The sequence below is a fragment of the Acomys minous genome (genome assembly GCF_964271855.1).
Source record: "Acomys minous genome assembly, chromosome: 17".
Classification (NCBI taxonomy): domain Eukaryota; kingdom Metazoa; phylum Chordata; class Mammalia; order Rodentia; family Muridae; genus Acomys; species Acomys minous.
In genome coordinates, this window is record NC_140500.1 from 52,561,024 (window position 1) to 52,588,220 (window position 27,197).

General features: G+C 51.2%; 2 protein-coding genes across 2 annotated transcripts; one reads left to right on the top strand and one right to left on the bottom strand.

The window, feature by feature from the left end:
• Window positions 1-518: 518 nt before the first annotated feature.
• Window positions 519-15,644, bottom strand: TMEM43 (transmembrane protein 43). Its single transcript, XM_084766359.1, has 12 exons — window positions 15,453-15,644; window positions 11,813-11,962; window positions 10,794-10,928; window positions 10,285-10,379; window positions 9,453-9,502; window positions 9,109-9,178; window positions 8,376-8,446; window positions 7,050-7,171; window positions 6,760-6,834; window positions 6,036-6,137; window positions 3,379-3,496; window positions 519-2,307 (listed from the first exon to the last, which is right to left on the bottom strand). The coding sequence occupies exons 1-12, from the start codon at window positions 15,462-15,464 to the stop codon at window positions 2,105-2,107; spliced, it is 1,203 nt and encodes a 400-aa protein (XP_084622485.1). The 5' UTR covers window positions 15,465-15,644; the 3' UTR covers window positions 519-2,104.
• A 135-nt stretch (window positions 15,645-15,779) lies between these two features.
• CHCHD4 (coiled-coil-helix-coiled-coil-helix domain containing 4) lies at window positions 15,780-26,132 on the top strand. The gene is made up of 3 exons (XM_084766360.1): window positions 15,780-16,027; window positions 21,768-21,866; window positions 25,080-26,132. The coding sequence occupies exons 1-3, from the start codon at window positions 16,006-16,008 to the stop codon at window positions 25,376-25,378; spliced, it is 420 nt and encodes a 139-aa protein (XP_084622486.1). The 5' UTR covers window positions 15,780-16,005; the 3' UTR covers window positions 25,379-26,132.
• Window positions 26,133-27,197: the final 1,065 nt, after the last annotated feature.

Here is a 27,197-nt window from a genome sequence, read left to right on the forward strand (position 1 = left end):
GACCATGTCTCTGGATATGTAACCTATTCTGGCAAGTGTCAGCTGTGAGGCATGATGGGAATGACACGTTAGGTTTGGAAAGTTTGCTAGATAGCAGTGTGGCAGCGCCTCAGACAGGAAGGAAGCATGAAGAGTGCCGTGCACCAGGCACTTGGGCTTCAGCTTGCTCACTCATGACAGCCATGTATGGTGACAGGCTCTGGTCCCCTTTACAGATGTAATAGGTTGGCCCCATACCACCAGTCAGTAGGACAGAGTTGATGTGTGGGCCACTCAAAGCCAGTGCTTTCAGCTCTGCATCATACTTCTAGCACATTCTCTAGGTTTGTGAAGCATGAGTCATTTAGTTTAAGTAGAGCCAAGACAAAGTAGGCTTACAGGCGAATACTGGAGCTGCCCTTTTGAAAGAACTGAAGTCACTTAACAGCAACCAGGAGCTGAGTGAATGGAGAGTCTGAACCCTAAAAGACTGGAACGCCACCACCTCCCAACCACCTCCCAAACAGACTGCTGCAAGATCCTATACCAAAAGACAGGTAGAAATTTATTTTGAATTTTAATACAAAGAATACAAACCTCATGGTTTCTCACAAGTTATTCTTCTATAATTTGCTCTTAATACTGTTGAGTGGTAAGTAAAACCCATGTAAGAAAAGGTTACATACACTGAATCCCAAGGACTGTGTATTTAGCCATCACTAATTATATAGTTTTCCCAAACCATCTTTTGGAGTTTAGATGAGAATTACCAGCATGCACTGAGCAGTAGTAAATACTGTTTCCATCCCAAACCCAGTAAGCCATTTTTGGCTGCGTTTTTACCAACAGCCCCAGCTGAAAGCATAGATACGACAGGACATGAAAAGGACTGACTGTTAGATGTCACTAGGGTCAGGGGTTCTGACATCTTAGTCAGGTACCAAGCATACTGTTGTTGCTACAGCAACTACTTGGGCTGTTTGCAAATAGAAATGAGATACAGGATAAACCAAAGCTCTGTGGTGAGATCAAAGCTAAGCAGCTCTTCAAAGGATGCCATAGTAGCGAGGAAACGTAGAAATTATGTCCATTAGCATGGGCGAATTTTACTTGGGATGAGGAAAGTGATAGATATTAAAAGCAAAAGAACCACTCTACAACAACTACTTGAGGCTGGAGTGTCAAGGCAAAAGCATTCCCACAGGAAAGGGCTGCCTCCTACAGCAAGCCTCAGCCCTGATTCGTGGCTTCCGTTGACTAGGGGTCACTTAGTAGAAAAGCTTCCAGCCTTTCCTGCCACACTAACTACAAAGTCAAAGTCACCTTCAAGTGAAGAAGAGGTGGTCTGTGACGGCAGCGAAGGGGGTGCTTCCTCCCTTCCCAACCCGGCACTGGTTCAAAAGCACCACAAAGCTAAAGCTTCCCCATGGCCTCAGGAACTAAAACCGGTCAAGCCACACCCACTAAAACCACTCCTACTGAGTTACACTCTGGGACAGGAACTGTCAAGTGAGCCATTTACCAACTTTTAAGTCTCAGCCCCTTCTTGGGATAGGACGCGTGAGGAAGTGGAGTAAGAGAATCAGGCCTGCGGGCGTATACTGAAGCTCTCTGTCCAGCCACAGTGACAGTGACCTCTGGGAAAAGCTCTTCAGTGTTTCTTCAGGCCACAGGTACCCAGAGACTCGGTTTGGAGCACATCTCCTGAGGCCTGAGCATGTGTATCCTACCGATGAGACATGGCCAGCAGTATAGGGGGTGATGGCTCTTTGCCGGGGTATGACTTGAACCTGGTGGCTGTATAGCAGTCCTGGCACTTGGTTTTAGCAATGAGGGATGGGCAGTGAGAAGGCTGAGCCCGTCACCAGCACATCAGCTGACAGCTGGGTGGAATGAGGCCCTGAGAGGGGAAGGCATGAAGCAGGACAGGACTCGCTGGGTAGCCATCCTCAGGCTGCTTCTGGCCACCAAAGCTGCACTTGCCAAGAAGTGGAGTGGAGATGTGAGCTAACGAGCATGGAACCCTGTGTGCAGGTGTAGACACTGGTTCCTTGAAGAGTGGGGTGTGCAGATGCCTGTTCCAGCTGGAGCTGGGCAGAGGTGACAAAGCCTGGCCTCTCAGGCCTCACTCCAGCTTCTTGGCTGGCACCCGGGTCCGTGCAATGATAATGGGCACCAGCGCCAGGCAGCCAATTAGAGCAGCCCACAGCGGTCGGTAGAAGAACCAGCCAGCAGCCACAGTCAACAGAGTCAGCGAGGTGGCCACACAGAAGGCAAAGGCTTTCAGGCCAATGTTGACTAGGTCTCGGAAGACAGGAAACCAGTCCACTGTGGGGAAAGAAAAGGCCGTGAGTCCCTGAGCACACTGTGCTCCCTGCTCTAGACTGCTCCTCTCCGCCATTCAAGGGAGAAGAGTCAACAAGGTAGAGCCAAACAGCCTCACACCCACCTAGGATACCCAGGGGAGGAGAGGCTTGACAAGCTAGTGGCCACAACTTGATTCCTGCATAGCCCAGTCCCAAGTGTGAGTGCTTTGGACCTGCAAAGTCCATACTGAGGCCGCTGGAAAGACACCCATAACAGCCTCTTCCACAGAGCCAATATGATTCCCTGCACTGCTCAGGGTCCGAGCTCTGAGGCACTGTGCCAAACCTGCAGAGGACAGGGCTTGCCTGATGGACAGGAGGGCTCCTACCCTCCACACTCATCTGCCCTTAGTGTCAACATGCCTCCAGGGGAAGAAATGATCACAGACAAGAGCATCTCAAACACGGTGGAGACCGAGACTCAGGGACTGGCTTGTCTTTAGTCAATGGCCAAGATAGTTTGGTTTTAATTCTGATCCTTCTCTGATGTGGCCATGATATGGCTGGTACTTGTGAGCACACCTCAGCTGTCCAGGGAAAGTCTGAGGGATGACCTCAGTTTCCCATCTGTAAACGAGGAAGTCCCCCTCAACCCCAACACTTACTGTCAATCTGGGATGTGCTCCAGCCATACCTCTCCCCAGCCCAAAGACCTCAGTGGGGGAAGGGTTTCTGCTTGCACCATAAGGATGGATGGGGACACACTGGGGCAGAGGCCTTGGAACTGAGTCCTCCTGAGCAGGTTTTTATCCTGCATGGACAGTGTCAGCCCGGCCCATTCCAGGCTGGGCACTAGCTCCTGAACTAAACTGGGACACTTAAACTTGGGCTCTCTGATGCTAGACTGATGCCCTGAGGAAAGTGAGCAGCCCCTCTGCAGGCTCCAGATGTGCTAGTTGCTGCCTGGCTTTAGGGGGAGTTTTCATACATGAAACTCCCAAGCAGGGCTGAGAAAAGGAAGCCTAGGCAGAGCTATCCATGACTCTGATTTGAGGGATTTCAGCTACAAGAGAGATGGCTACACCACACCTACCCAGGGTGTACAGGATCCGCGTCATGAGGTTGAGGCCCATAAACATGGCCATCCACCCAGCCGCCCGAAGGCCCCATGTCTTCATGGAATTGCTCTTCTGTTCTCTACGAAACACCTCCTGTAGGACAAGGCAGCACAGCGTAAAGACCCAGGGAGTCACCAACCAGCAAAGTGGGTCCTGGGGTGTGGGGGTATTGTTGGCTATTTCCTTACTGAGCACAGAGATGGGCGGACCTCTCACCTGTGTCTGCCGGCCTGCTCTGGCTCAAGAGCATGGAATAAGAGATCTTTATGGCTCATGGTCTCATCTGGAAAAAGGCCACCACCCTTCCCACGGCAGCTGTTCCATATGGAGACACCTTCCATCCTTCTGAGTGGCCAGTATGAGAGTGCATGCTGGTCCTGGGTGAAGCGCTAGCCCTCTGCTTGGGGCTTCAGGACCCTCCTGACCCCAACTGTCTCCCTCCTACGCTGTAGGCTGTGCCTTCTGCCCGTCTGTCCCTGGTGCTCTCCCTGGCCTGTAAATGCTGCTATCCTTTGGCTGCTTCATCCACTCCGCCCAGGACCTCCCATGCACCCATGCACCTGTAACTGAAACAACACCAACACCCAGCACTGCTTTGGGGCCACAATGCCAGGTTCCTGTTGCTTCCTACACATTTTCCCACCCTCCTGGCATGCTGAGCACTGACTCAGAGCCCCACCTCAACCTGATTCTGTGGTCTCCATGGCCACACAACCCTACTGCCCACCCACCTGCACAAGCCAAAACCTGGGGGCCAGCTGTGGTCTGTTACCCCCCCCCCCCCCAGCATACAAGCAAGCTCTGTCAGCTGTTTCCCCACTGTTTACCATGATCCGCACATCACTGTTCCGCTCCTCACTGGGCTCTTAGGTTAGCCTTGCTGGCCTCCCTTTTTCCCCACCCCACCTCATTCTGACACTGCAACTGCCATAGCTCCTCCACGTCTGACCCTCCACCTGGACCTGGGCTACCTATAGTGAGACCAGGTAAAGTGTACTGTCTTGTGCAGATGGCCTGCCCACAGGTGCCCAGCAGTTCTGCACTTTCTTCCAGTCTTGGCTTAGATGCTATTTCTTCTGAGAATCTTTTCCAGCCTCTGACTGAACTCTTGACTGTCCAATCTCTAACACAACACAAAGATGGACACTGCCTGTCTCAGTATTTAGCTGTCCATTGCCCTGTGGTTTACAAGCACACTGCTCTGACTCTTAAAATAACCCAACTATTAATCTTCTCTATTTTACAGAGACAGGAAGCTGAGGCTCTGAGGTTGTGATAAAACCCCATGGCGTGACCATAGGCAGTTAACTTGAAAGCTATTCTCACACGCCTGTGCTACCACATGAGATGAGGATGAAGACAGTAGTGTTTTTTTAAAAAAATGTTTTGTTTCACACATGTGAAAATGGGTTCAGAAAGGGTAAGACACTGGCTTAAGGTCTGTGGCTAGTGTCAGGCAGAACCAGGACTAGGGGGGCACTTGACAGGGGCCTGTGAGTAGTGCTGTGGTCTGAGCCCCTGAACTCTCCAGACCTGGGGCTCCCCTGACTTTGAGGCCCAGCTTTCTTCTCAGTTCTGTGTGCCTGCCTGCTTGTCTGTATTAGCCAAACCTTCCCTCTCAGGCCTCCTCAGCCACACGTTCCACCCACCACTCTCTGGAGGAGAGACCTGGGCCTCTGCCTGAGAGAAGGCTGGGCAAAGCCCTGGGAAAGAGAAAAGGGCTTCCTAATTTTAGAGCTGTCCCTAGGGTGACTCAGCCTAGGCTGAGCCTGGTAACCAGGCTCTCCAACAACAAATCAACCACACCCTATCTTGGCCAGGTAAAAGGAGCAGGTTGGGCCCAGCCACTATAACCCCCCGGCTGTGGCTGGACGGAAGGACAGAGGGCAGCTGAGTACCCATTAAGCAGCACAAGGGCCACAGCTATGCTCTGAAGCCACGTGCCCTTGGCTTTTTCTGGCTGTTCTGGATTGAAACCTCCACATCTGCTTAAGATACACAGGGAGGCCCTAACAGTGATCCCCTGGGTATACTAGCAAGAGCTAGAATCAATACTCTCTCTATTCAGCATCTCCCATTCAGCACTGTGTTTAAGGCATGACCCGTCCCAAATACAGCTGGAAAAGGCACATCTGGGGACTGTGGGACTTGTGTGTGGGAGATCACCTTACTCACAGGGCCCTGATCCTGCAGCTTCAAACACTCCACTGGTGTCCCTGAAGGAAGAAGAGCCACTTCAGAGTGGCCTCTTCTGCTGCCCACTGACAAAGTGAACCCTTTCTTACCTGGCTCGACCATTCTAGGGTGGACCTGTCCAGTTTGAGGGCCTCCATAAAAATGGCTTGCCACAGAGGCCCTGGCCACAGAAACTGTCTATTAGAAATCCACCGTGTTGGGGCATGGCTGCCACACTCCTCTCTGCACTTCCCGGCCTTTCTCACTATTCTCCTGCTGCAAGGCTGATGACTGAGAGGACAGTGTCAGTCCTTAGTGCCCTGCTTATACAGGTCGCTGTCCCATTTCCTTTTCTTGTTGTACAGCACTGGCCATGACCTCTAGTAGTGGGGCTTCTTAAATAGCACTGGGAAGAAGGGCAGGGTGTGCCCACCCCACACAGGCAGTGGCACCTCACCTCAGCTGAGAAGTCTCCATGGTGCAGGAGCAGCAAGGTGTCCCCAGACTTGGTGGAGTATGGGATGAGCTGGTCACCTCGCTGCCGGGCAATCACAGTAACCTGGTCAGAGAAGTCAGTTATTAGAGCTGAGTGGGGTTACCTGAGTGACAGAGGCACAGGGTGAGACCTACAGCCCACCCCTCAGACTGCACACTAGCCAGGAGGTGGAAGGACCTGGGCTTGTCTCTCCTTGCCTCTGTAGAGTGGCACTTACTGTGGGGATGGCCCACACAGGGAAAGGCCCTGCTGTCCTCCTGGACTGAGAGCTACTTACAGATAGGACTAGTGGTCACAGCAGGCAGCAGATGACTGACAACACATATACGTATCAAGCAACCAGACGAGGCCTGGCTCATCTACACTACTTTCACCATGGCTGCCTGAGCCCTAAGTCTTCTCTGTCTGCCTCCTAAGTCAGGCCATGGTGTAGAGTTCTGACCATATGTACTGTGTGGAACCAAGACCAAGTACTGTGGCTGGGTGAAGGGGCTGCCACGATTGGGCGGATTCCACCAAGAACTGTGGCTCCCAGCCTGGGGTCCAGGAGCGGCTGTGGAGAACAAATGACCTCTGCACAAGCTTAATGTCTGTGCAAATGGGCGAGGACAACTCAGTCAGGACAGATCCCAAGGCATTTGGGCCCGGGGAATCATGGCGGGTCAGCCCTTGGGAAGCCGATTACCACATGAGCCGGGCCCAGGTCAGGGTCGTCGCTGCTCAGTCCCGCATAGGAAAAGGAGACACGAACATCACCAACCTGAGAGTGGAAGAGAAGTGTGGAGGGAATTAGTGAATGGTGATCTATCAGATCTTCAGCATTTGGCTGTTTTGCACTCTTTTGCCCAGACTGTCCCGTTCCCTAAAAGGCTTGCCCATCTCCAGTCTCACTGGCCAAGTGCCGCATGCTACCCTCAGTGCTACTCAAAAGCCATGGCCTCTGCTATCTGGGAAGCCCACTTGTTTACCATGTACCTCTGGGTACTTAGGGTTTTCACTGTGGTAGAAAAAGTCTCCTCGGCGAATGATGTCCACGTGGGGGTCCTCCAGCTTGGACAGGCTCAGGGGCTTGAAGTTGTCAATCTTGTCAATGAGGCCTGAGGGAAGCAGAATGCTCAGAAACCATGCACTACACTGAAGAGCCCTGGTCTGCTAACGCTATAGCCTGACACTGTATCCTTGGTGCCAACAGACAGCAGGGCACGTGCTACCACCCAGCCTACACCCTCTGGATTTTGCTTACATGGCTCTCCCAAATGGAGTGAACTGTTTTTAAAGGCAGTGGGCCTCATGTAGCCTGTGGTGGCCTCCAATTCATTACAGGGCTGAAGGTGACTCTGAACTCTTGATCTTATCGCCTTTACTCCTCAAGTGCAAGGATGACAAGCCTGTGCTGTTGTGCATGGCTTCTTTTTTGTTTTGTGACCGGGTTTCACCATGTAGCCCAAGTTGGTCTCAAACTTGTGATTCTCCTGCCTCAGCTCCCTGAGTGCGAGGATGATAGGCATGTGCCACCATACCAGCTGCAGTGCCCTTTCCCCCAACTCTGTCTCTTCCAGAACTTCCCTGTGCCAGAGTCAGCCCAATTCAGTAAGTCCTCCAGGAAGGCTTTCCATGCCCTCTCCTGCTCTGCTGGCGTAGCCACAGTTCTGAGAGAGGTCTTGGCTTCTGCCATCAGAGCAAACTTACCCACATCTAGGCCGGAGTCCCCTCTACCACAGGCACCACCTGAGTGGCAGAGATGTTGGGGCAGCCAGGCTAAGCTTGACAATCTGGGTCTCAATGATCTTCTGTCACACCCCCAGGTTAGGCCCAAAGATGGAACCCCAGCATTACTATGACTCATGGTGCCACCTTAAGCCTTGAGAGTTTCTCCTTAGAGTCACAACAGAGGCTGTGATGCACCTTCTTGAGGTATAGCTAGATGCCAGATAGGGCTCACAGGTGGAACCAGTGGTCAGAGGGAGGGAGGGCCTTGTCTAAACTAGTTTGAGCACTCCCCAAGGCAGGTCTCTTGTGTAATATCTGCTCAGAATAGACGTGCACAAAAATGTGGCAAGTATGTAGGACCTGGAGTAATTTCTAGAACAGTCCAGGCTTCTGGAGAACTGGCTGGAGTAGGGTTTCTACCTCTTGAGGACTCATCTCCCTCTGGCCCCAGCCAGAGTATGATTCTGAGCTGCGGGCCAGCTGGCTCCTGATACCAACCACTATAGACTGTGGGCCTACTAGGTGCTGGGGTCCCAGCCTTGGAAGAGGCCAAAGGGATGGAAAGGCTTTTACAGGAGACCTGAGACTTACCTGCTGAGAGGAAAAACCTGCCAATTTGGACAAAGGGGGCAGTTGCTGTGAAAGACTCCACTGCCATGGCACTGTAGGAGAGATAGGGATGAGTCAATAATGGGACGGGAGCTGTCTGGTCACCTTCGGTTTGTAATGTGCTGGTGACAGTCTCTACCCAGGAAGGGGATCCAGCAAGTGTAGGCATAGTATGACCTCCAGGGCTCCTATTTCCCTCTCTGGGCTGAGCACCCCAACTCTGTCTTATCACCCAATGATTTATACTGTCTTATCCAGACCCACTAGCCTGTCCCACCCTATTAGCCATGAAATAGAGTCTCTCTGCACAGCCTGGCCAGTCCCCAAGTGCTGACCATCTTCCTGGCTCAATCTGGACCATGGCTCTACATGATCTAGTCAAGCCCAAGTGTCACATCGCCCTCCTCACCCCTTACCACAGAGTAATTTCCCTGTGAGGAATCTTAACAAAGCCCGTAACAAATGCCACTACTCCTAGAGCCCCCAACTGGGCTAACAGTCACAAGGCAGTTGGCTGCACAAAGGGGCCCCTCAGTCCTTCACCAGGCCTTGATCTGTGTTCCTGGTGCCAACACAGGGTATGGTGTTAAACTATATCTCATGCGTTTGCCAACCTGTGGGGCAGAGTTAATTTAACCCAACACCCAGATAAGAAACTGAGGCTGGAGCCTGCAAAGGTAAGCAAGGCTGGATGCAGGCACAGGCCATTTCTCACCTGGGGTTTTTGTGACCAATCTCTCGGTCAAAGTTTTTGCTGGAGACAATTTCTGACCTCCACTCTGTGTCTGCATGAAAAGAAGGAATAATTCAGACCAGTTAAGAGTGGCCGCAGCATCCTCTTACTAGCACTCATAGCCCATGGGGACTAAAGTGGGTGCTCAGACTTCCCTGGATGGTGGGCATGCAGGACTCTGAGGACTGGCACCCAGAAACTCTGCTGGGCTGTGGCCTTCCACACCTGCCCACAGTCCCACTGTACTGCCCACCACTGCCAGCCTGGGCTAGGATGGAGGTCACATGTCCTGGGGATGTACAGAGGCTTAAAAGGTCCAGACTCACTGTAGGAGTACTTGGTCTCCTTCTTCACCTGTCCATCTTCCGTGTACTCACTGCAGAAAAAGCACAGGCGCAAGAGTCAGTTCTGGTACCCAAGGCCATCTGCTCTCTTAGTGTCTCAGGGCAGAAGTGGTCTCAAGGCCCAGACATCCACAGGGAGTGAAAGCCTGGTGGGCTCAAGAACAGACAGTCCCTGGTCTCCATGGAGCAGGCACTGCCTCTGGAGGCTTTCTCGGCACACTTAAAGTGGCTCACCCAAGGCGCCTGGCTGTAGGCTCAGAGATACTCAGCTGCAGCCTCTGGGAGAACCTAGGGTGGCAGGGACCTTTTCCAGCATCTCTTGACTTTCCATTACAGGCCACGTAGTTCAGGTGAGGTTGAGTCTGGTCCCGGCTCCAGGTGGCCCTCTCTGGCCTCTGAGACTGACCTGGGCCTTCTTACCGGCTGTGAGGTAATTGGGAAGTGGCCTGTGCCCTCTGTGAGAGGATGGACCAGTGCAGGAAAAGTTGAGCAGGGACTGATGATGGGAGCGTCATGCTGATCCTAGTGACACCATTTGACCCTGGATTGTCATGCCTTGGGCTGTACACCCTGGAATGTCCAGGTCAGGAAGCTGTGCAGCTCCCTTTCTGCTTTGGCCCACTCTGCACTAGATTACTGCCACCTCCAAATAAAAGGTCACCATGCACTAATGCTAGAGTTTGACACTTTTCTGACAGGCAGACTCTACACACTGAATTTGTTTAAATGGCATCTGCATGAAAGCTACTGCCCTTTAGCTTAACTAAGCCTGAGCTTTTCACATCCTCCAATCCCTTGATGCCTGGCTCCTCACCTGGATTCTTCTGTCTCCACCCACTGGTACATCTCCACATGCCTCCGCAGCTTCACAGCCGGGAGATGGACCCCATAATTTGGGTCAGACAAGAGCTTCAAAGAGAAACAAAAGTATAAAGGTCAGACTCATGGCACTCCAGAATCCCCAGCCCAGAGCAGCCTAACTGCAAGAGAGACAAAGGCAGGACTGGAAGTAATGATGAGAGAGACCAGCATGCGGCTGCCAACCTCAGCTCTTAACACGACATCCGTGACCCTGAGCTTAGACAGCTGAGCTCTCATCATCAGACCATCTGTGTGCTAACTGTAACTTGAGCTGCTCTCAGCACATGGCTGTGAGACTGCTGTCATTAGCACAGGGGACACTGACTGCGAAGGGACTTGTCTACCCAGTCACAGGGTACAATCGCATCCAAGTGGGTCTGTCTCTGAGGCCCAGCCCAGAGCCATCGCAGTCAGCAACTGCCACCCAGTCACCCAGCCTATTCACCCAGTCACCCAGCCTACCTTGGAAGTCCTTAGAGCCCCGATGATGTGCACCAGCTTCCCTTCATTCTCCGGAGCTACACTGTGGATGCTGTCGGGGGACACCACGAGTGACAGCCCCTCTGCAAGCGTGGTGGCTGTCTTCAGTGCACGGCCCTGTCAGAGTGTAGAAGAGGGGATTTCAACAGCTCAGGTACTGCTTGACACCTGGCTGTGGGCAGGTGGCCTCAGTGAGCACAGATGTTGATTTCTAGCAACCACAGACTCAAGACTAGAACTCGAGGTTCCTGCTTTCCCCAGCAGACCCTACAGTCTCAGCCTGAAGTTGGGAAAAGCTCTGTGCCGCCACTTGCCTCTGCTTTCCACTCCCCTCCATCCCAATCCATGTGGCTTACAAAGGCCAATCTGAACCACTGTCCAAATCATGTGATCCAGGCCTGACCAACCAGATGTGTTCTCAGCTTAGCTCACACACTTCAGCTGTCTCACCCAAAGGTGAGCCTTGGGCTCAAAGAGATACCCAGCTGCAGCCTCGGGGAGAACCTAGGGCGACAGGGACCTTCTCCAGCATCCTTTGATTATTCCCATCCCCTCACAGGCCATGTAGTCCAGGTGGGGTTGAGTCCCATCCTGGTTCAAAAGGCTGAGATCTAAGGCAAGAATCTGAGAGACGGCTATAACGTCTGTAAAACTGATTAAGACAGACATGGTTCCCCCTTTCCCTCAGATGTCTAAGCTGCTTGGATGTGAGACCAGGGATGCTGGGGCCGCATCTGCCCACCCAAGGGAAGAGGCTGCCCAAGAAAAATGTCATAATAAAGAGGCAGAGATCTCCAGTAATCCAGCCACGTACCTCAATGCAGCCATGCCTGAAGCAGGTTTCCAGGTGTGGGAACTGACTCACACTGCCCCTGTGGCCTTCACTGAAGTGTGTCACAGCAGAGAGAAATCTGTCTGACCCAGCATCCCCTTTCCCTCCTGTAAAACCCAGGCCCTTTTGTTTCTGAGTCCAGCTACTGGATCCTCACTCTGAATCTTACCTCATTGGTGAAAATTAAGTAGAAGGAGAGTAAGAAGGTCATGAGCCCCACGAACATCCCGCCGGAAGTCTCACTCAGCCGCTCCAGGAAGCCTGGCTGGGGCTTAGATGTCACTTTGACATGCTCTTTTCTGCTGCTGGTACTGGAATACTGAGGGGGAAAATTGAGTTTGATGAGTTTTGAGAAATGGTTTTGGGGTTCAAGGAGATTCCTGGAAGAACCCCTCTTCCCCACAGACACTGGGGGATAACCAGACTTTGGCACAGAATTTCCGGACCATAAGTTAAGCATAAATTAAGCCAATGTTTAAGCATATGGTAAAGATACCAATAATCTATTTTACAAAGCTGCTAGAAATATAATTTTATTTAAATTGGAGAAGTAACAGCTTGGTTTCCTGAGGACAGTGCTGTGCTATGAGAGTGGTAGGTAGCCTTTTGGATGTAAGAACTACCAAAGACTGTGCTGAGTGTCTAGTGAGAGGTGGGCTTCGTGCTGGATGCACCTTCCAGCTAGGACATCAAGACAGGCTACTTGGAGGAGAGGCATAGAGGCAGATCTCAGGGAAAGGGTGCCCTCAGCAGGGGACTGTGGAGCAATGGTGTCAAACAGCAGCTTATCTGCTCTGGCTGTGGAGGACTGGTAGACAGACAAGGCTGATGGGCATGCCCAGGCAGCTTCCCATAGGCCACACGGCACAGGTCAGCGGAGCAGGCTTCACCCGGCTTGCTACTGTCTGAAGTATGTCTGGTGCTCATCACCAAGAGCAGAGACTGAGCCTGAATCCTGGCTTTGCCATGCATCAGCTGTGGGCCCTCCATTTCCTCATGGGTAAAGTGGGTGTGCAAATCCAATGCTTGGGGTGGTGGCTCAGGGCCAGGGCCTCCTAGGTATCTGTGGGAGTTACAACTAATAGGAACATTATCAGATTTCTCCATAACTAAAACTGGAGCTGCCACCCAGACTGTGGGTGTGGACGAAAGTCACAGAGATACTAAGTGGTCACCTGGCAGGCACCCTAGAGAACCAGGCCCCTTCCTGCCTAGGATCAGAGGATGGATTTGTGACAAAGTCTTTGAGCATAGCTGATGCCACTTCTTCTGGCTGCTCTCCACTGCTGGCTCAGGCTTGCTGAGGACACCCACTGCACCCAGAACACACCTAAAACCCAGTGGAGGCAATCACTGCAGACAAGAAGGTGACCATCAACCAGCAGGATGCCCATAATGGCATACTTGTCTGTTGCAGGCCAGTCATGGGCTGGCTCAAGGGGAAAGATGCTATACCTCATTTTACAGATGAGGAAATGGAGGTGCATTGCTCAGGATAGCCGGCTAGATCAACAGCTTATAAGTAGTGAGTGGGTATTCAATGTACTCTGAGCCCTCTACCCTAGACTGTCTTCTTCATCACTCAGCTGTAACTAGAGGTGAATAATTGAAGGCAGGAAAAAGAGACCTGTGTTCCTACTGGTTCCACTTAAGGCCAGGAAGATGCTCCTTCAGCTGGGGGAAGGGTGAAATGGGAAATGGCACCTATACGGGTGTGTGTATATGCAGGTGTATATACACACTTATGTATCCTCAGTAACATATTCCACTCCCAGCACGCAGGGCTCAGCACCAACAAGCAACTGAGCCATGGGTAGGAACACACAGGGCCAAGAAGTTGGAATAGCAGGGTTGGAATCTCAGCACTGTTGCTGTGCGGTCCTGGCAATCTGCTCCACCTCTGTGGTCCTGGCTCCTCGCTTGCTGGTGATAATACCTACCTGACAGGACAGCTGTAATACTGAATTCAGATGCCTATGCTCCAGGCACTGCCTTAAGATATATATATATATATATATATATATATATATTTTTTTTTTTTTTTTTTTTTTTTTTTTTTCCTTATTCTGCTTAGTGGCTCAGCTATGGCATGATATGTCCCAGGCATGACGTAACCATTGCCATCTTGAAATCAGAACAGCCGTGATTACCCAAATGAGCCCTCACTTGGTCAGGCACGTTCCCGGGAAGAATGGGAGAGGGTCTTCGTACCCTCTCCTGAGGTTCTAGCCACTCCCCTTCTCCCATGTAGTACTGCTGGGGTGTAGAGGAGGCAGAACGCTCTCTGGAGGGGGAGGGAGACACAGCTCCATCTCTGCAGCTTTCCAGAGGTGGCCACTCATGCTGGTGTGCAGCTTTGGCAATGCCCATGCTCCTGCAAGTAAGCCCAGGAAAACCTTGGCTCACCAAAATGGAGTAGGTGGACTTGTTCCTTTGGTCTATGGCTATCCTGTCTGACACGAATGGATGTTTGTTCACGTCTTCCCAGGAAAGCAGTGAAACAATGGATGGCTAAAGGCATGGCTACTGAAGATATCCGAGTGTGGCTACACTTGTTGGTGTGAGAGTCAGACCCCCTGCCTACCAGGGCTATGTGCGCACTAGCCTGTAAGAGTGACTTTTTCACGGATTAAGATCCTCCCACGGACAAGGCTCTGTGCCCTGCAACCTTCCTCAAACTTCAAAGAACTGATCCCACGAGAGAGTGAACTCAGAGAAGTTACTATGGAAGGATCTGGATTTGCCTCTAGGCTTGAAGCCTGCCCCCATCAGCACCTTCCCAGACTGATGACGGAGCATGCCAACCTGGACAGAAGCACCCCCGCCCCGCCCCCAAGCAGGTGTCTTGATGTTAGTGATAAGAGTCAGCAGGAGCCCACCTGCTCTTGTCAGGCTGGTCCATTAGCTGCCTTCTCCTCTGGCTCCAGCGCAGCATCCCTAACCTCTGGTTCTCCTCCCCTTCCAGGGCTGGACAATGTGCCAAGCAGACATTGCTTGGACAGTGGGTGAAACAAACTCTGGCTTCCCAGAAGGTGTAGGGAGGCCAAGAAGAGATTTGCTGAACAGAGGAGGAGCCTGGGAAAAGGGTGTAACAGGCCCAAGGAGTGCAGCAATGACATTCTACCAAGGAGGGAGAGAGGGTGTGCCTGGGGTTGGCATTGCTCCTGAGCTGGCTTCAGAGGCACTTTCACCATAGGCAGTGGTGAGTCACTAGCTTCTCTCACACCCAGGCCCACAGTAGGTAGAGCTCCTCCGTTTGTTGAATGGATGTTAGGTTTCACTAGGAAAGTTCTTAAGGACTAGTTACAGGAGGAAGAAGCCAGAGGCCTGAGGGGAACTATCCTGGATCTCCAGCCAATCAGTGTACTAGGAACCAGGCGGCAGAGAAAAGCTTACCTCTCTTTGTCATCCAGACAGGCTCATGCAGTTTGGATACACACTAGGTGTACACACCCGCTAGAGTGCGGACACCAAAGCAACCTTTGCTGGACAGTTGCACCTGGGCGAGACTGCCTCACTAACCTGACCACCGACAGACACTTTCCCCGTGGTTCTTTCGTTCCACAAGCTTCATATCCCCAGGGGCCCAGAGAGAAACTAGGAGTGGAAGGTGCAGCCGTGCACGAGCGGACTCGACTAAAGGGAGCATCCCACAAACGCGCGGCTGAGGGTGGGCGAACCGATGGACAAGCACAGGGAGATTAGGGCCGCTGCACCCACTGGAGTCGCACCACCGAAGGACCCAGCACAGACCCAGGGGAAAAAGCGGCCGGGATGATGGTGTGGCCCGGGGACCAAAAAGCACTCACGTTCGCGGCCATGGTGGGCCGTATACGCCGCCGCCGTCTCGCTCTGCTCAGCTAAGAATTGAGCTGAAGGCCGGAACGCAGAATTCGGTGGCCTCCTGTCTGCCACAGACCTTGAAGACTCCGCGTAGAATCCAGGATCTGGCGGGACTCAGAACCAGAGTTAACGCCCCACTGACTCCTCAAGTTGTCTGCGCGTGCGCATCTCAAGGCCTGCTGGGAAGTGTAGTAATCTGTTGGACACTAGCCACAAAATCGCAGCATCACTGGTGCGCGTGCGCAATGTAAGATTTCTGGGAAATGTAGTATTTGCCTTCTTTTGAAAGGGCGCATGGGCTGCTGGTCAATGTAGTTTTCGGCTAAGGAGAGGCGCTCGGTGCTTAGGAAGCGGGCGCGCAGAGGCAGGCGCGCAGGGTAGGCCTGGAGGGGGCGGGTCCGCGCGGGCCTCAGTACGGCCCGCCAGGCTAGAGGAGAAGAGAGGGAGGTCACGGAGTGAAGGTGTATCCTTTGCGGCAGAGCCCGCTGCTGCTGAGAGCTACGACCGTCAGAAACAACCATGTCCTACTGCCGGCAGGAAGGTGGGTCGGGCGCTGCCATGGAGACCGGGCGGCGCGGGCCTGGGAGAGACACGCGGTCCGGTAGTTTCCTAAGGGCGGCCGAGGGTCCTTGGGCCTCACGTGGCGGTTTCCTAATGAGGAAGCAGAGGCTCCGTGAGGATCGAGGTCCAAGGTCACGGTGAAGCCGTCACCCGGGCCTCGGAGGCCCACACGTGTGCCCTGCGAGTGCGGAGAACATTGTATTTAGCTGGAAATCGGGGACTGTTACTAGGACGTAGTCACTATGGCTCCTAGCCCTCCCCACGTGTTTCTACCAGGCTTTGTAGCTATCCCGACCACCTGGGCTGGAATGGGCTCTGCTGGTGAGCTAAAGTGCCACTTGCTGGAGCATTTATTGAGCTCCTCCTGTATACTAGGCACTCTTTAAACTTCACGTGGCGATCTTTATAAAGTGGGTTCTGTTACTGTCCACGTTTTACCAAACAGTAAACGAAGACAGGTTACTCTATCCGAGAACCGAGCAGGTAATGAAGCTGCAGTGCCAGGTGGGAGCCCTCTACGAAAGGACTTCCTTTCTTCTGTCCCCAGCCACGTTGATGACCACTCACTTCTTCTCCCTGTTGTTAACCTGTAGGCAGCAGCCCAGAAGAGTCCCAGCCAGTCTGTGGTAAGGCCTCCTGGCTCTGTTATCTCTAAGCTGCCAGCCAGCCCCTCCAGGCCCTAGTTTCCAGTTTTATAAACTAAGATGTCGGGCATCATTTACTGTGATATTCACGCAAGGAAGAAAAAGAGTTGGAGAATTATTCTTTTTTGAAGATTTTATTTATTTAATAGTGCTCTATCTGCATGTACACCTATCCACCGGAAGAAGGTTTTAGAAGGTATAGATGGTTGTGAGCCACCATGTGGTTGCTGGGAATTGAACTCAGGACCTCTGGAAGAGCAGACGGTGCTCTTAACTGCTGAGCCATCTCTCCAGCCACCCCCCCCCCCCCGAGAATTATTCTTGAGACTACAAAGCTACAGAGAGACTTGGGTCACCCTGAATTCTAGGATGAGTAGGCCAGCCCCTTCACTCTAAGCCTAGGAAACCTGAAGGGAAAGGAGGAAGTAATCCACCCAAGGCCATGCATCTAGTTAGAAGGCCCTAGTCTACCTATGATGCATACTCTCGCCCTCATTGTAAAAGTTAACTTTTATTTTCCTGGCTCAGTTGTCTGGGAGGCTTCCTGCCTCCTTCTGCTATCCTAGGCCTAGTCCAGGAAGCTTCTAGCCTCCGTGCACTCTAACCTAGGCCTAGAATGTTTTCAGTCTCTGAGATTTACTGCTTAATAAGCTCACCCTTACTTGTTCCTTCTGCGCTCTGGGCTGGCTGGTTCAACTTAGCTTTCTGGCTCGAACTCCTCTCCCAGCTGAATTATTTAAACTGGCTTCTCTGTTGGCCCAGAAGTGCGCTGCTCGAGCTGTTTAATCATCTGGCTTCTTCTCGTTTTCTGGCTTGTTTGGCTTTCACCTGAGTTCTCGCTCCCTTCAACCCATCTCTCTCTTACTGTCCCTGTAAAACTGCCTGCCCTCTCTGGAAAGCTGCGTCTTCAGTAGCTCCCTTTCCTCTCTCTTCTCTGAGAGTTGGGCGTATCCTATTCTGCCAATCCTTCTCTGATTTGTCACCTTCTCTGCCACTCAGTTAGATATTATTTTCAAACATGGGTGCTTCCTTTTACAAACTTTCCTTTCCTTTGGGATTAAAGGTTTGCATCAATCACCATACTTGGATCTAAACTTTTCTTTACCTGATACTTGCTCTATACCAGGCTGGCCTGGAACTCAGATCTGTTTGCCGCTGTCTCCTGGATTAGAGGTGTTTGTATTCCAGCTGGATCGCGCAGGCCTTGAAGATCTTTGGATGTGATCTCCTGCCAGAACTGAATTAACATTACTCTATACCTCGTACCCTACCCTGCTCTAGAACCCCTTCCTTCGCAGCATCATAGTTGACTGACGTCTCTCCTGAGGACTATTTCAACATGACTAGCACTTGGTGTTCCTTATACAAAAGTCTCCTGACCCAGCACTGTCAGTCAGGAGATTCTTGTGATTTGTCAGTTGGTGGGTGGATGGTGAATTGAGGGTGTGGGGTAAGGAGGGTATGCAGGCAAACATCACTACGTCTTGATGGATTTATAGACCTCAGTTTCTCCTGGAAGGAGGTTGTGTCCCTCTGCTGCTAATGCAGCATAGAGCCTGTCTTCCTGGCCCCAAAAGATAGACATCCCCCACCCCCGTGTGTGTGTGTGTGTGTGTGTGTGTGTGTGTGTGTGTGTGTGTTTACTATGTGCTTCAAACTCAGAGATCTCTTCTTCCTCCCAAATCCTGGGATTAAAGGCACATGCCTTACCTACAAGCTCTTTGAGTTCAAGGCCTGTCTGGTATAAACACCAAGTTTGAGGCCAGCCAGGGCTACACAGTGAGATCCTGTCTCAAAAACAAACCAAAAATACTATGTAAGGACTTAGGTGACCATACTGCGGTATTCTTCCAGTCTCGTGTTTTCCCTCTTGCTCCTTGGTGGCTCAGGTTGTGCCCTTGGTCTGGTGCTTTTTTCCTCCCACTCTAAACACTGCTAACGGATCCTTTAAGAACCGCCCAAATGCCACCAGGTCTTCTCTGATAGTTTGTGTCTTCACAAACACACTGAAATTATTGCCTCCAGTCAAGCTGAGAGATGGCAGAAGGCCTGCTATACAGTCACACAGTCAGGATTTAATAGAATGCCTCAGGCTCATGCTGGTCCTCTGTTCTAAGTAAATGGTTGCCTGGACACATGCATGTCAACAGTCCATACATCTGGTCAGTCTTTCTTGGTTAAAGGCCTCAGGTAGGCATTCAGGGAGTCCCACAGTGTGGTGACACCTCAGTCTGGCCTTGTGCTGCTGGTGTTTCTGTCAGTGCCGCACTGATGGTGCCTTACTTTTCTCCTAGTAATATAGACTGCTCTTCTCTGATCATTCAGGAAACATTTTTATTGTACTGTGATGTGCCAGCAATTGGGCATGAGCAGTGAGTAAAGCAAGTAAATCAGTTTTGATTTTTGTATCCGTTCTCTCATCTTCTCTCTCTCTCTCTCTCTCTCTCTCTCTCTCTCTCTTTTGGTTTTTCAAGATAGGGTCTCTCTGTGTAGCCTTGCCTGTCCTAGACTCACTTTGTAGACCAGGCTGGCCTCGAACTCACAGCGATCCGCCCACCTCTGCCTCCCGAGTGCTGGGATTAAAGGCGTGCGCCACCACGCCCGGCTTTTCATCTTCTCTTATTTATCATTTTACCATGTTGGAGATGGAACCTAGGGCACATACTAGGTAGGTGTTCTAGCCAGTTACACCCCAGCCCTCGGGCATCTGCTTTTAAATATTCCAGAAAGCTCAGGCCTAGTGGGACCAGGCTAGCAGCACACAGGTATTTTAAAGGAAGACACTTGGAATCCATCAAAGCACAGGCTCCACTCTGGCTCTGGCCTTACTGTTTCTTAGGTTTGATTCTTAGCACATGTAGCTTTCTGCTTCCCCTTTGGAGAAAGGAGATTAGAGGAGACCTGCTCTGCATTGGCGTGGGGGCTAACAACTCACAGATTAAAGGAATCCTAAGCTGCATCATTCCAACCTGACCTGGTGTCAGTATTGGGAGCTTAGGAGCCATGTGGATGTGCCAGAGAGTTTGAGCTTTGCTGGATGAGGTCTGGCATCTGCACATATCACATAACTGCCCCAGATATTTCAGGGACTTGTCCAGGTTTGTCCTTTTCCCTTTGGGCCTATGCTCAGCGCAGGTCACAACTCTCAGAACTGAGCTGAGAGCTTTGTGTCAGCCGCTTTTGCTTAGCACTCAGCAGTCATGCAAATTGCTTTTGGGAGTTCTGGAAACTGGCCAGAGTCTCTAGGGTCACTAGGGACTCTAACATGGTCCAGTGGCTTTGCCCAGATGCTTTCTCCAGCTGTGGGCGGAGTAACCCAGCATATGTTAGGTGCTGAGGCCAAAATTGACTCTGGGCAGAGAGAGCTAGCAGGTGGGCAGAGAGCTAGCCCTGTGTGCTGAGACATACCCATTTCTATTAATCTGCCAGCGCTTGAAACCTGTGTCCCCTAAACTGTCCTTTGCCCTGAGGTAGCCTCTCTGACATTTGCCCTCCCTCACTTGCGTTCTCCAGACCTCTTCCTTGGGTATTCCAGCCCAAGAATGGGGCCCAATCCTTTGCCTTACATTTCCTTCACATGCCTGGACCTGAACTTTCCAAAATTTAGGGGGAGAAGTAGATAGTGCCAGCAGCTTTCAGAGAGCCCCCGCACCCCCGGCTGCAGCCCAGCCTCAGCTTTCACAGGAGCTATCTCACTCGGGCTACTCATGAGGTCAGGTTTACCCACACCTTCCAACGTGCCCTCTGCATGAGGGCCAAGTGACCCCAGGTCCCCTGCAGTCAGGGTGAGCTGTCGGAAAGTTCAGGATTGTCCTTGCACTTTTCCTGGAGAGCTAGAAAGACGTTGACTTTTCTTTCTTCTGCCTCAGCTTGGGGCTGGTATTGCCGAGTCTCTGTTTTCCTTACTGTTATGCTCAGTGCCCAGGTCAGATGTCACTAACGTTCTGTGCTGGGGAGAACAGTGTGGGGTACTGGGAAGGTTTGGGTGTGAGGGACTCCGGAGGTTCCACAGCCCATGTAAGTCACCACTGTGCACAGAGGGCACTGCTGTTCCTCCCAGGAGTAGTGGCTGGATCCAGAATTGAACAGTCCAAGTCCTCCCCAAATGACCACCATGGAAACAGATGACCCCTGTGCATTGTGGGTGCTGAGGAATGGTCCTCTCTACCACAGTGGAAGCGACTGTCATGCCTGCTGAGAGTGGGAGGGGGAGACGACACCACAGGGTGTCCAGGAGAGCTGTTCTAGAGCTTGGTTTTCTTCCCTTTTAAAAATTGACTTGTTTTTGAATTTTGAAACAGTCTCTCTATGTTGCCCTGGATAGTCTTGACTCACTGACCTGCTTTAGCCTCCTAAGAAGCTGGCATCATCGGGATCCCTTAAAGGGTCACTAAAGATTTCTGTTCAATAGGCAGTTCTTGTCCTCACACCATTGGGAGAAATTCTAATGTCAAACCCAACTGCTTCGTTGTGTTTTCCCCTGGACCTTAGCCAGGCCTAAGTAAGGATGGAGGGTCCTAAGAAGATTGAACTCAGCGCTCAGGGGGGCTGTTACATTAGAGGAAAGGAGACCTCACTCTGAGGAATGCTCCAAATTTGCCTGGCCCAGGCTCACCAAGTCTGGCCCTGGACATGCATGCTCTGTCTTTCAGAGGCTGGTGTCTGGGCCTTTTTTTCCGAGGTAGGATCTAGCTGCATTGTGCATGCTCGCTCTTGGTCAGCGCCTCTCTCTCTCTCTGTCTCTCTCTCTCTCCTCCTCCCTCCCTCCCTCCCTCCCAGCCTGTGAACAGCTCCTGCCACATCTCAAGTGGATGCTTGCCTTAAGGCACCCTGAGTATCCCTGACCCTTCCTTGTGAGAAGTGTCTTCATTCTCCTTTGGGGGAGGGGAGTGCCAGTCCTCTCTTTGTGGGAAGAGAAAATGGCTTGTCAGGCTAGAGGGCTGTAGCAGGACGGGGGGTGGCAGAAACTTAGACAAGTAGCTGGCTGTGGCTTGTGTCTCCTGTGGGTCCTTCAGCTTGGCGTCCCCTGTTTCACTCCACCCTGGTGAGTCTGTCTTCCTCTGCTCTAAACCCTAGGGAAGGATCGGATCATATTTGTGACCAAAGAAGACCATGAAACTCCTAGCAGTGCAGAGCTGGTGGCTGACGACCCCAACGATCCCTATGAAGAGCACGGTGAGCGATGAGGGGCCCAGAGACACACCCTGGGGGAGGCTTGGCGTTGAGCACTGCTTTCCCATTTTGTCCCCCTTGGCTGTGGACAGCTGTCCAGCTCTGTGGTCGTTGTGTCCCTCTCCTAAGGCTTGGGACTGTGCCGAGCCAGCAGGCAAACGTTTCTTCTCACTAAAACATTGTCTCTTTTCTTCTAAGTGTTGATACTGATGTGATGAAAAGTGGCTGGAAGGCTGTCTGGAATCCTGAAGTTAGGACCGACAGGGATCTCTGCTCTGTCAGGCTATTGGAGTGATCCCTGCTGTGTGTACCAGCTAGTTTGCAGTAAAAGAGCAGCAGCCAGGCTGCTGGTCCTGCTTTTATGAGCACATGGTATGGCAAGGTGTCTTAACCAATGCCCGGCTGCCAGGCAAAGCTACTCAGAACTGTCACACACTTCTAGGCTCTCCTCTGAATGTAACAGTAGCCCCTTGGACACAGGATGCCACTCTAGGCTTTGGGCTGGGCTCCGAGACTTACTCCAGTCTGTGTGGGGTAGGTGTATGCGGCATTCCCAGTCCACATTGGGTCAACAAGATTCAATGTAGCACTGGAACAAGTGTGTCAGGTGAAAATTGCTGCTGAGTGACATTGAGGAGTGTAGAGCAGGCCGCCCTAGAGGATTGGCTTGTGGGTGGAACTTTTCAGACTTGATCTAAAGCAGGTGCCTGCTCCTAGGTGGCACTCTTCACCTCTTAGCCTACTGCCAAGCTAAGGGTGAATACCTAGCATTGTGCTGGGAACATTGGCAAGGCAGATGTCAGAGCATTAGTGTTCTGAGAGTGACAGCTGCAGCTACCCTCCAGTCAGCCTTTCTTAATGAAGAGTGAACTCCTGTCTGGCCTGGCCCATTGTCTACCTTGAGTTCACATTAGCTATGGGGGTGTGAGCAGACGGGCTATGTCTGCTTGTGCTTAAATGCACTTCCGCCCTATAACTGCTAAAGCTGCTGCCTAGTGGGTGCGTGTGTGTCTCAATTCACCCTGTCCTCTGGCAGGCTTCTGTAGACCTGAGTTTTTAAACAAGTATTTATTATTTTATGAGTATGGATTTTTTTTTTTAACTTGCACATGCATGAAGTGCCTGCTAAGTTCAGAAGAGTGTTAGATCCCCTGAAACTGGAGTTACCAATGGTTGTGAGCTGCCATGTGGGTACCGGAAATGGAACCTGGGTCCTCTGCTCCTCTGCAGGAGCACTTAGGAGTTCAAGATCAGCCAGCCTGGTCTACAGAGCAGGTTCCAGTACATCCGGGACCTTGTCCCAAAATAGTAGCTAAGGCTGGGGTCACAGGTATGTGGCACCACAGCCAGCGGCTGGACTATAGTTTTTTAGTGTGCTCTTACTTCCTTTGAAAGCTGATCTACGGGTTAGCATGTTGGAATCTACAGTGCTAGCATTTTATTCAGCACTGAGAGTCCCTGAGAGGGTGTAAGTAGTGGGGTCGGGGGTCAGGGCTCTGGGGATCTGAGGGGCCCTGCTACTGTCTTGACTTGACTTCTGAAGCCCAGAAACCTGCAGACAGTGTCAGAAGGGCCGCCACCACAGTTGCCACACAGCTTCATGTGTGCGAACTTACTCTGCAGCTGTGGTGTTGGTGTTGAGCAGCCTGCTCAGGGATACCAACCACATTACCTGCTGTCCCCCCACCCCCCCCAAGACAGAGTTTCTCTTTGTAGCCTTGGCTGTCCTAGACTCTTTGTAGACCAGGCTGGCCTTGAACTCACAGCGATCCACCTGCCTCTACCTTCCAAGTGCTGGGATTAAAGACGTGAGCCACCACGCCCGGCTGCTGTCCCCATTTGTAAATGAGGAACACTTGAGGCAGAAGTGTTTGTCAGTGAAGCTTTCGGAGCTGGGGTTGAGAGGTGGGACTAAGCCTAGGACTTTGGACACTAGCTCTGCAGCCACACCCCAACATGCCACTGGAGTAAAGGATCATGTGCCATTTCAGTGGGCTTTTTAGCTTTGTATAGACTTCCTTCTTTCCTTCCTTCCTTCCTTCTTTCCTTCCTTCCTTCCTTCCTTCCTTCCTTCTTTCCTTCCTTCCTTCCTTCCTTCCTTCCTTCTTTCCTTCCTTCCTTCCTTCCTTCCTTCTTTCCTTCCTTCCTTCCTTCCTTCCTTCCTCAGTAGTACTGAGTCTCCTTGACACTGGAGACAGGTGCTCAACTGTAAGCATTCTCTGCTTTAGTAACTGCCTTCGGTATCTGTCACAGAGCTTAAAGTTGTCAACCCTTTTGGGAAACTAGGAAATTCTATTTAGATGTGAACAAAGGTCATAGAAGCTGGGTGTGGTGGCACATGTCTTTAATCCCAGCACTTGGGAGGCAGAGGCAGGTGGATCAGTGTGAGTTCGAGGCCAGCCTGGTCTACGAAGTGAGCCCAGGACAACCAAGGCTACACAGAGAAACCCTGTCTTGAAAAACAAAAATAAATAAATAAATAAATAAATAAATAAATAAATAATTCAAATTAAAAAAGAAGCCAGTGCAGCTTTTACTGAAGACCCATCTATAGCCTGGTTTTCATCTCTTAACTTAAAAGCTTTATTTTTTACAGCTTGGGGATTGAACCCAGGGTCTCATGAACGCCAAGCTCTGCTCTACTTCTGTGCTGTACCCCAAGCCCTGATCTTTGAGTTTTGTAGGAAGAATACAGCTCCACTAGTCTAACAGCACTTGCTGTACTTTGTACAGTGGGCTTTAAGACCTTTTCACATTCATATGTTTGCACCAGTCTCTAGGCTGTCCTAGCAGAAGTATGGTGAGGGGCTGCGGGAGGGAACGAGGCCTGGAAAATCAGTATTTGGCTTAGGAGTTTCCTGTTTTCGATTTCTTTCTTTCTTTCTTTTTTTTTTGGTTTTTGATTTTGTTTTGTTTTGTTTTTCAAGACAGGGTTTCAGACTTGCATTGTAGACCAGGCTGGCCTTGAACTCACAGCGATCCACCTGCCTCTGCCTCCTGAGTGCTGGGATTAAAGGCGTGCGCCACCACCACACGGCGAGTTTCTAAGTCTCAGAGTTCTGATTCTAATTCTGGGTAGTAGTTTAGAAAATAGACCAGAACCCATGTGGGGAGGTCACAGGGGATGCCTTCCAGCAGTAAGACCAAACAGGCTTTGCACGTTTCAGAGCACAGAGAACACCTCTCATTTTTCCTGTGTTTATCTTTCTGTTCCAGGGTTGATTCTGCCCAATGGAGATATTAACTGGAATTGCCCGTGTCTTGGGGGAATGGCCAGCGGCCCCTGTGGGGAGCAGTTCAAGTCTGCCTTTTCCTGCTTCCACCACAGCACAGAGGACATCAAGGGATCAGACTGTATAGACCAGTTCCGGGCCATGCAGGAGTGCATGCAGAAATACCCGGACCTCTATCCCCAAGATGAGGAGGAGGAAGAGGAGGCAAAGCCAGTGGAGCAGGTGGAGGAAACAGCTGATACTAAGGCCTCTGTAGCCAAAGAGCAGGGGTCAAGCTCCTGAAGGCCATAGGTTCTGGCTGTCACTCACCATGGGACTTTCTGCACAATGCCTTTTGGTCACCTCTATCAAAGCTCTTTCCTTTTGTGCACTGTAATGTACAAAATAACTTATTTTAATGATCAGGGGTCCTGGCTACTTGCCATATACACTGAAGAAAAGGGGCTGTGTGCACCTGTGTCCTGCATAAACCTGTCCTTGAACGTTAGGCCACTGCTGGATGTACTCTGTGATTGCCCTGGATTTTGTCACTTTGAAATAATGTGCTGAGACTTCTCAGCAACCAAAAGTTGTTACTCAGGAAAGTTTATCGTGAGAAAGTTGATTTATTCTAATCCATTGTATCCCTTTTGGTAGATTTTACACATCTTTGGGAAATTAAGTAGATGCCCAAACTCCTTCAAGAGCGGGACCATTCCTGTGGGAAGAGGCTGGTGGTCAGGTGCTTGAGCTGGAGTGTGTGGGTGGGCCTGCTGCCTCATCCCGACAGTTGAGTTTATGTGTTTGCAGTTTGCAGTCCAAGCTCCAGGCTGTCTAGTTTCAGGGTGGGCTTGGACCCTGTGACTCTCAGTCCCCTGAGAGAAAGGAGAGGCTGAGTTTGCCATTTATTGTTTTGCTGTTCTGAAAGCCCCTGGTTTGGGGCCTGTGCTCACTCAGTTCTGATAGTGAGGTGGGGTCCTAGCTGTTTCCAGAGCAGAAGCCAACAGAGGAGTGTCTGAATGAAGTACTCAATTAAAAAGAAATAATTTCTGTCTGATTTTGAACTTGTTTTTTAACTAGTTAGGAAGTTGTTAGCTCTCTTGTGATGGTGGAGACTGAACATGTGTGAGGACTTGTCTGCCAGGCAGGAAGTTTGCCATGAAGCCATATCCCAGCCCTTTGTATTTGAGACAAAGTCTCACTAAGTTGGTCAAGATGGCTTTGATCTTCCTGCACTAGCTTCCCAAATAGCATGCCAAGCTATTTGGCTTTTTTTTTTTTAAATGACAAACATAAATTAGGAAAGATTAGTTCTATTGAAGAAATCCGTTGGATGGTGGCATATGCCTTGAATGCAGGGGAGTCAGAGGTAGGTGGATCCCTTGAGACTACAGGTCAGCTTGATCTACATGGTGAGCTTCAGGACAGCCAAGGCCATATAGTGATACATGTCTCAAAATAGAAAGCCAAGCCAGGCTGAGTCTTTAAAATGGTCAGTGTTAGATGCAGAGCTGGCTCCCCTTTCTTCAGAACACTGTTGCAGACAAGGACAGTTGAACATGGGCAGGGCGGGTTGTTCTCTCGGGGTCTGTGGCAATCCCTTGGCTTTGGGTCACTGGCTTAGTTCTTAGGCTGTACTGTGGTGGAGCCTCAGATGGTCTCACAAAGTCTAGAGCCACTTTTGGCAGGACTCAAGTGAGTTGAGTTTATGGGTTGTTGGATTGAGGCTTCAGTTCCTCCCTGGTTGTCAGTTTCTTGTCATGTGGGCTTTATCTTAGAGCAAGAAAAAATAAGGTGGAAGGTAGAGCACTTTGCAATTTAATCTTGAAAACCAAGGGACACTCACCAAGCTCTGTCCCACAGAGATGCCAGTCAGTGCTTTCCCTACTACCGTAGCTTCTGTGAGAAGTGGCCCGGCCCATACTCCATCCTGAGCACCAGGACACTGACGTGCTACACTGGGGCAGATGTCACCACTGTAAAGCTTGAGAGCACAGAACATTGTGGAGTTGGGGCTAGAGAGATGGCTCAGTGGTTAAGAGCATTTGCTCCTTTTCCAGAGGACCATGGTTCAGTTCCCAGCACCCACATGGTAGCTCACAACCTTCTGTAGCCCCAGGCC

Excerpts from the sequence above, each read along its gene's own strand:
- TMEM43 (XM_084766359.1), bottom strand. Across the intron at positions 9,503-10,284 it reads GTGGAGACAGAAGAATCCAG|TGAGTACACGGAAGATGGAC; the intron begins GTGAGGAGCCAG and ends CTTTTTCTGCAG. Across the intron at positions 2,308-3,378 it reads GCGGATCCTGTACACCCTGG|TGGACTGGTTTCCTGTCTTC; the intron begins GTAGGTGTGGTG and ends CTTTCCCCACAG.
- CHCHD4 (XM_084766360.1), top strand. The coding sequence starts at position 16,006 with ATGTCCTACTGCCGGCAGGAAG. Across the intron at positions 16,028-21,767 it reads GTCCTACTGCCGGCAGGAAG|GGAAGGATCGGATCATATTT; the intron begins GTGGGTCGGGCG and ends TCTAAACCCTAG. Across the intron at positions 21,867-25,079 it reads CGATCCCTATGAAGAGCACG|GGTTGATTCTGCCCAATGGA; the intron begins GTGAGCGATGAG and ends TTTCTGTTCCAG.